The sequence below is a fragment of the Triticum dicoccoides genome, chromosome 6B, assembly GCF_002162155.2.
Source record: "Triticum dicoccoides isolate Atlit2015 ecotype Zavitan chromosome 6B, WEW_v2.0, whole genome shotgun sequence".
Classification (NCBI taxonomy): Eukaryota; Viridiplantae; Streptophyta; class Magnoliopsida; order Poales; family Poaceae; genus Triticum; species Triticum dicoccoides.
Window position 1 is genome coordinate 676,661,919 of NC_041391.1, and position 8,824 is coordinate 676,670,742.

An 8,824-nucleotide genomic window follows, 5' to 3' on the forward strand; every position below is an offset into this window, starting at 1 on the left:
CCATCCCTCCTGCGCGCGTCGGCCACCTCCTTCTGGCAGAACTCGACCCCCACCCCCAAGCGTCTCTCCTCCACCCTCTCCCAAGCCCCTCGATCCCAGATCCCCGTCTCCAAGTCACCCTCTCCCTCCCTCAGATCTCGGTCCGCCGCCGCCCACCATCGACGACCCTCACCATAGACGAGATCGAGCTTCTCCCTCCCTCCCGTTCTCCCCTAGCCTTATCCACTCCGAGCCAACCAACCACTCCGGACCTCTCCTCCCCCACCCAGCCTTCTTCGTCTCCACCTCCACCACAGGTTCCAGGAGAGCTCGCCTCGCCTTGCTGCTGCCTGAAGCCACCAGCGGAGTCACGCCGGAGGGAGCATGAATGTCTCCGTCGTGTCCCGGAGCGGCCGCGAGGTCGTCAAGGGCGGCATCGAGCTCAAGGACTCGATATGCGCCCACCCGCCTGCTCTTCCTTCTGCGCCGCGGGCCGGCGGAGGGCTTCGCTCTCGGCTGGCCTGGGGTTTGATTAAGATCTCTACTAGAGCGGAGTTTCCAAGCTCGGCCTGACCGTTCTTCCCGTGGTTCCCGTTTTCTCTGCAGGCCAAGGTCGCGGATCTGCAGGAAGCCATCCATGCCAAGAGTAAGTCTAATCACCTCTCTTTCCTCCTCGCCAATGCCTTCTACTTCCAGGTTTGAGTTCAAATCTGAAAAATACTAGTACCGTCAACCGCAATTCAGTCAGCGTGGTGACTAGATGAGTTCACTGGCGATGCTGCTTTGGTTAAAATAAGTAGTACCAAATTCGTCAGTGAACCAGTAGATGAGGTGAGCACTACACTGTGTTTGGGTCATATCTAGTACTGCTGGACAATCACATTAGTGCAGTGAATGTGCTATAGCCAGTGTTTTGCCCTCCTTGCTTGTTTGCTTGACCTCATCTGGTATTGTATGGTCCTTTTGGTCGCTACATGTTGTTAGGATCTTGTCTCGGTAGGAGGGAGTTAGCCGTCCACATCTGTCCAGTCACAAGCTTCGTGACAGCTTTTTATTTAATTTAAGTACAAAATTACACTTCAATATGAGTATTTCAGTTAATTACAGTCACATGCTTTGTGGTTTTGGAGAGGGAGAATTGAAAAAGGATAATTGAATTCACAGCATGGTCGGTAGGCGTCCTTTGGAGATTGGTTTGGGTTTGTGCTTCACAATTTCAACTGTGCATTACAGAAAGCACTCATCACCCACAGTGAAAAACATTCCGTGGCTCCCTTTGAAATGAAATTAAGTTGTTGCAGCAAGCTAATAATGTTTATCGATGTTCTATTGGAAGCTACATATTAAAAGTACATAATATTCAGCACCATATATGGTGATGCAGTGTACTGTTGAATATTTGAAATGCCACCAGTCTAAACTTTTGAGCTGCAGAATAGAATAATATAGTCCTGATGGTGTCGTGCGGCTCAATTAAGAAACAGTTCGCCTGAAAAAAGTGACAATCCAGGTCCTGATCTTGGTCAAATATGTTAGAAACTTGAAAGTAGCTCCATCCTGATTCCGCACCCTTTCCAATTTGAGTAGATTATTTTATCATTTCTTGCCGTAAGTAAGTCCATCTTTCGACTTTGTCTTCAAGTAGCACTTGCACTTCTAATTTTTATCATACAGGACTAATATAGTTATTTTACTGCCAAATTAAGTGTAGCATGCCCTGCTAGATGCATACTGTTGCCGTTCTGCTTTTGAGCCTGCAACATAAGGTGCTAATATTGAGAACAATATTATCATTAGACCTTCCCTATGCATGAAATTCACTTGTGTGGTGGATTTCTATGGGTGAATTATGAATGGGCTAGATTGGCATTATTTTGTCATATTTCCCTTTATATTTTGTTTTCTCTACGAAGAGCACATGTTTTTCCTTACGATGTATGGGTTACTAATCACTTGTTTACACATTATGCAGCTAAGAAGTATTATCCTGCTAGGCGATGGCCCACCCTCCCTTTACAACCTGGAAAATCTGGAAAGCCAATTGTCCTCAATCAAAAGGCCAGCCTATCGGAATACTGCGAGAAGGGTTACAGGTCATGTCTAGTACTGCTTGACAATCACATCAGTGCAGTGAATGTGCTGTAGCCAGTGTTTTGCCCTCCTTGCTTGTTTGCTTGACCTCATCTGGTACTGGTAGGGTCTTTTAGGTCACTACAGGTTGTTAGGATCTTGAGAGGGGATGATTCGAAATAAATAGGCTCATCTTTCATTACTTGCTATATATACGGTTCTGTTGTATGCTTGCAAATCTATTTGATTTGGTTGATGTTTGTTCTTGTCTAATATGTGTTCGGTGGTTAGCAATATGTTTGTTGGTGCTATATTTTCATTTTGATGGTAGAATGTGTGCGTTGTACATGGTCAAGCGCATTAGTAAAAGGAGGAAACGGATGATTAGAGGATCTCCACCCGAAATAAAGCATTGTGGGTTTTGTGAGTAATGAGAACCTTAATTGTCTCTTTTCCGTTAGTCCACTCGCTAGAGCAGGGGGTCCTCTTTGCACTCAGGATTCATTAGCGACGACACTGAATGGCCATGTAGTAACAAGGATCAGCAGCAAGCATCACTCGGCTAGCGTTTTTATTTTGATACTAGGGCTATGTTAGGTTTGAATCCCAATTTTCCTGTGGTATCACAACAACTGTTGTGTCGCTCCTTATGTTAGCCATGTTATGCTTCTGAGCTGGCCGTACAGACACCGATGGTGCATAGCTAGCTGGCTATAGCTTCATCCTGCTGGCCTTTTTTGGACATTGTGCCGTTGGTTCTCATTTCACTTCATTTTATTGGTATATACCTGCAGAATTGTTTCCATACCAAGGGCCATGTTATTGTTTGAATTTCAGTTTTGTTCTGGTAATATAGAAAGTGCTCTTTTGGTTCTCATTTTACCTTGTTTTATTGGTATATATACTTGCAGGCGGAGCAGCGGGTGGGGGAGCGAAATCAGGCGATGGCCAGCAAGTCAAGGCCGTCACGACGGCCGGTGGCGCAACATGCGACTATGGCGGACCTAGTTCTGGAGACCCCATCCGCGCGCGTCCAGGCAAGTTGCGACCATGGTCGCCCTCCTACGTCAGTCGGCGGCATCGGAGCCATGTCAGAGCCAATTGCTGGGCATGTCACCGAGACTAACCAAGACGCCACGGCTGCAAGTGCTGGGCATGTCACCAAGAAGACCAACAAGCAGTACTAGCTCTGTAAGTTTGGCTTGATGCAAATCTTGTCAATTACTATGGATTTTAGTTACTGGCGGTCAAGTTAATGCAAGTCCTAGTGGTGTTGTAGAGGGAGATCTAAGTATGGTTGTGTATCCTTAAAATTTCAAGTATGAGGGAGATCTAAGCATGCATATATACCCAATAGTTTGTGTTCTTGATATCTACCTTTAGTGTCATGAGGAATAAATCTCCTCACTTCATATGTTGCCCTATGGAATTCAGTAGACACTTTTTATCAACACTAAGTTTAGATAAATAGGCGCTGCTTAACATACCTAAGAGTGTAGCATGTTGTGAAGTGATGCTGCAACTCGAGAGTAGACAATTATAACATATTAGTAAAATCAGTATGCATCCCTGACTTGTATGTTTTTTTCAAGGTCTATACAAATGCCATCTTTGTCTGGCAACATCTTTTTATCTTGTTATTTTAGTTCATTGACTTGTATGGTTTTTTTAAAGGTCTATACAAGTTCCATCTTTGGCTGGCAACATCTGCTCCTGTGTCATGTCATGTATCTATTTGACCTTACTTGTTTTAAGTGAATGATGTATTACTTGCAAGTGTCAATGCACTGATGCAAACAGTGATTGTTTACTTATGACTAATCTGTTTTCCATCTCATTTATAGGAGTTCCCAAAATGCCTGACTCCAACGGCAACGGCATGAAACACACGGAGGATAATGGCCTCTTCACCGACTCCGGCCCCGTCCTCCCCGACTCATGGTCGTGGCCCTGTGCACGATAGTGCCCTCCCTCTTTTACTTCTACTACCTACTGTTGATGTTGTTGCTGATTGGTCTATGCACGGTGGGTAATCCATCAATGTTTATTTGCTACTGCCTGAGCTCTGTTTCTCTGCATGCGAGTGTGTTGTTTGTGCAGTGTGGATGCTTGGTCCTTGTGGAGATCGTCTAATTGACGCAGTTCCTCTATTTAATATTACGAGAATAGAGTAGTGCATTTCGGTTGAACATCTGATCTAGATTTATTTGCTGGTAAACATGTGGTCTAGATTATTCTACCTTGTTGTTTCTAATGTTACATTTGGTTTATCTATGCTGCATTGCAAATTTGCAATGATGTTTGTTGCCCAAGAAACTAACGAATTAGAGGCCTGGGATTTCAATAGTTTGGAGGAGAAACCAATGAAATCAGATTTGAGTGAGAATTCTATTTGGGTTTCAAATACATAGGTGTATTTTTTGTAACTATGCATAGATTTGTAACAATGAGCATAGGTGGTTGTAGGTTGATGTGATGATGAATATAAATATTAATAAGTGCTCGTGCATGGCGGTAATACCGGATACCATTGTTTTCACTGTTTTATCAACATGCCTTTGCTGAATCTTCCGTTCATATGTGTAACCTATACATTGTAGCTATTGAGTACTTTTTATCGACATATTAGCTATTGTGTACCTAAGTATGATCCAGGTACAATGGATACAGCACTGTCATAACTTGTTTTCTTGTCTACCATCCAGGTACAATGGGAGCAAGCTCATCTTCAATCCCTAGCTACTGCATGACTGCCGGGGTGCATACTCCCTACAGTTCCTCGAGCATCTGGACCTCTTATTGTAGTAGCTGGTATGCTTGATGCGTGTATCTCCGTATTCTTACTGTTTTTCCAGAACCATAAATCCTGATGCATGCTGATTATGGTCTGGTTTATTAGATCTGTTCTGCTGGTGCTTAAAATTTGACATGCCTGGATTCTGAATGAACTTGTTCTTACAATTCTTTTCATTTCTATGATCAATTTAGTTGCACATGTCAGTATACTATATACCAAAAAAATCCTAGCTAGTGAGAACATTTGTCACTCCATGAACACATACTGGTTAGTGTTATCCATACTATCTATCTACATGGCATTTGCTGTCAATTCTTGCTTACAAGTTATTGGATCCCTCATTGGCTACTGTTTGATGTTCTGTACACATTCTTATTCTTATATTATCATTCTTATTCTTTGCACAGGTGAAGTGCGAATCCAAGGACGAAGCTGTGAAGCATATCAACAAAGAGTAGCATATTATGTGTTGTAATTGTAGGCATATCTGGGTTGTAATATACTGTAACAATTGTAATAGACTAATGTAGTGTTGTTTTGGATGAATTTCATTTGCTCTTTGGTTTGTTCAAAATAATGATTGTGTATGTGATTTAAATACTCGTGAAATGGAAACCTGACAAGAGGGTCCAAGTTATAATGGTTGTTTAACAAATTCCGAAATTTCTGACGTGTGGGACAAATTTTCAGATAAGCATGACATGTGGGGCCTTGCTTACTAGTGGTACCCCAATATATAATGGCTGAAACTAGAAAATCAACAGACTAAAAAGGCCACCGCCAAAAATAAAAAGGCTAAAGGCCCATGTAGCTGAGCGAAATTAATTGAGAAAAAAAAAATATAAATGTTCAAATTGTTGGGCTCGGCCCATGTAAAACACTCAATCGGACCGGGCTGATTCTTGTCACTGACCTTTTCAATTGGCCGTAGTTTTGCCACGTCAGATTGCCATGTCGGATCCGACATGGCCTAGGCAGACAACCAGTGACCAAAACAAAAGGTCATGGGTTCCACGACCTTTTGTTTTGGTCGTAAACGTCTATGACCTTCTCATAGGGAAGGTCGTTAATTTCAGTTTACGAACGCCAGCTTTTGACCTTCTGTTTTTGGTCACAAAAAGGTCGCAAATGAAAATTAATGAACTTTCAGTGACCAATAGTCAAGGTCACAAGTTGACATATTTCTTTTAGTGGACCAAGAAGGCCCAGTCGAACCAACATCCGAACACGATGATTGGAAGGAGGGGCAAGTCAACCCCGATAGTCCCATCGAGAACGAGGGTTTGGAGGATTATGATTACATACCAATCTCCGAAGAAGGCGAGAGCCTCGGCAACAAAGAATTCATCGTGCCAGTGGAACCCTTCGAACAAGAGCGCTTTAAGCGCCGGCTAATAGCCACTGCAAGAAGCTTGAAAAAGAAGTAGCATCAGCTTCAAGTTGATCAGGATCTGCTCAATGACAGATGGACTGATGTCCTAGTAGCCGAGGAATACGGCCTCGAACGCCCAACCAAGAGTTACCCGAAGCGCAAGCTGCTACACCAATTCGACGACAAGGCCCCAGAGCCTATACCACCCAAGCGTAATGCCACTGACGGACCTGACCGACCGCCATGTGGCCGAGACAGAATGGCAACTCAAGCCGAACAACCGCCTGCACCACCCCGTCGTAAAGGTAAAGAGATAGCAGGTGCATGATACACTTACGACCTACGACAGGACTTGGATAATAGAGATGGTCAGACCAGATCCATATACGGATCAAGGGGCCGAGCCCCAGCGCAAGAAGACAGCCATCAAGCCTGGCACGACAAGCATAACTTCACCGGGGCTGAAAACCACATACGAACTCCATCCGAACTGCGCCGTGACGTGGCCCGATATAGAGGCGTCGTGCACGTGCACCCCCTATGCTTCATCGATGAGGTGATGGAACACTAGTTCCCATAAGGGTTTAAACCCATGAACATCGAATCATACGATGGCATGATGGATCCTGCAGTGTGGATTGAAGATTTCCTTCTCCATATTCACATCGCTCGTGGTGATGATCTTCATGCCATCAAATACCTCCCTCTCAAGCTTAAGGGACCAGGTCGGCACTGGTTAAACAGCCTCCCAAAAAACTCTATTGGAAGCTGGGAAGACCTCGAGGACACATTTAGAGACAACTTCCAGGGCACCTATATCCGACCTCCGGACGCCGATGATCTTAGTCACATAGTCCAGCAGCTCGGAGAGTCAGCCAGAAAACTCTGGACCCGGTTCCTAGTCAAAAAGAACCAAATTGTCGACTGTCCGGATGCTGAGGCTCTAGCAGCCTTCAAACACAGCATCCGTGACGAGTGGCTTGGCCAACACCTCGGCCAAGAAAAGCATAAGTCTATGGCAGCCCTCACATCACTCATGACCCGCTTTTGCGCGAGTGAAGATAGCTGGCTTGCACGCATCAGCAATAGTACTAGAGATCCTGGCATCTCCAAAGCAAAGAACAGAAACGATAGGCCCCGACGCAACAAAAACAAGCGTCGAAGCAACACTGACAATACAAAAGACACGGCGGTCAACGCCGGATTCAGTGGCTCCAAACCCGGTCAACAGAAGAGGCTATTCAAAAGAAACAAGGACGGCTCATCTAGCCTGGATCGAATACTCGATCCACCTTGCCCGATTCACGACACCCCTGACAAGTCTGCTAACCACACCAACAGAAGTTGTTGGGTCTTCAAACAGGCCGACAAGTTCAACGCCGAACACACGAGGAAAGGGTCGCCCAGCGAGCACGACGATGAGGAGCCTCGCCCACCGAACACAGGGCGACAAAAGAAATTTGCCCCCGAAGTTAAGACGGTGAACATGATATATGCTACCCTGATGTCTACTACACAACCTTCTTCTTGTAGACGTTGTTGGGCCTGCAAGTGCACAGGTTTGTAGGACAGTAGAAAATTTCCCTCAAGTGGATGACCTATGGTTTATCAATCCGTAGGAGGTGTAAGGTGAAGATGGTCTCTCTCAAACAACCCTGCAACCAAATAACAACGAGTCTCTTGTGTCCCCAACACACCCAATATAATGGTAAATTGTATAGGTGCACTAGTTCGGCGAAGAGATGAAGATACAAGTGCAAAATAGATAGTAGATATAGGTATTTGTAATCTGAAATAATAAAAACAGCAAGGTAACAAGTGGTAAAAGTGAGCGTAAACGGTATTGCAATGATGGGAAACAAGGCCTAGGGTTCATACTTTCACTAGTTAAAGTTCTCTCAACAATAATAACATAGATAGATCATATAACAAGCCCTCAACATGCAACAAAGAGTCACTCCAAAGACACTAATAGCGGAGAACAAACGTAGAGATTATGGTATGGTACGAAACCACCTCAAAGTTATCCTTTCTATTCTATCTATTCAAGAGTTCGTAGTAAAATAACATAAATCTATTCTTTTCGCTCAATCCATCATAGAGTTAATACTAGAATGACACCTTAAGACACAAATCAACCAAAACCCTAATGTCACCTAGATACTCCATTGTCACCTCAAGTATCCGTGGGCATGATTATACGATAAGCGTCACACAATCTCAGATTCATCCAACCAACATAAAAGTACTTCAAAGAGTGCCCCAAAGCTACTACCGGAGAGTCAAGAACGTGTGCCAACCCCTACGCATAGGTTCCCAATGTCACGAAACCCGCAAGTTGATCACCAAAACATACATCAAGTGGCACATGATATCCCATTGTCACCACAGATAATCACAGCAAGACATACATCAAGTGTTCTCATAAAGACTCAATCCGATAAGATAACTTCAGAGGGGAAACTCAATTCATCACAAGAGAGTAGAGGGGGAGAAACATCATAAGATCCAACTACAATAGCAAAGCTTGGGATACATCAAGATCGTGCCATAGAGGAACACGAGAGAGAACACGAGAGAGAGAGAGATCAAACACATAGCTACTG

The 8,824-nt window shown here is 44.3% G+C and overlaps 1 protein-coding gene across 1 annotated transcript; it reads left to right on the forward strand.

Moving 5' to 3' along the window:
• Positions 1-24: 24 nt before the first annotated feature.
• On the forward strand, positions 25-3,406 carry LOC119322106. Its single transcript, XM_037595603.1, has 3 exons — positions 25-432; positions 586-625; positions 2,961-3,406. The coding sequence occupies exons 1-3, from the start codon at positions 368-370 to the stop codon at positions 3,234-3,236; spliced, it is 381 nt and encodes a 126-aa protein (XP_037451500.1). The 5' UTR covers positions 25-367; the 3' UTR covers positions 3,237-3,406.
• The last annotated feature ends 5,418 nt before the right edge of the window (positions 3,407-8,824 follow it).

Coding starts and splice junctions, on each gene's coding strand:
- LOC119322106 (XM_037595603.1), top strand. CDS start 368: ATGTCTCCGTCGTGTCCCGGAGCGGCCGCGAGGTCGTCAAGGGCGGCA. Junction 433..585: donor GCATCGAGCTCAAGGACTCG/ATATGCGCCCAC, acceptor TTTTCTCTGCAG/GCCAAGGTCGCGGATCTGCA. Junction 626..2,960: donor GGAAGCCATCCATGCCAAGA/GTAAGTCTAATC, acceptor ATATACTTGCAG/GCGGAGCAGCGGGTGGGGGA.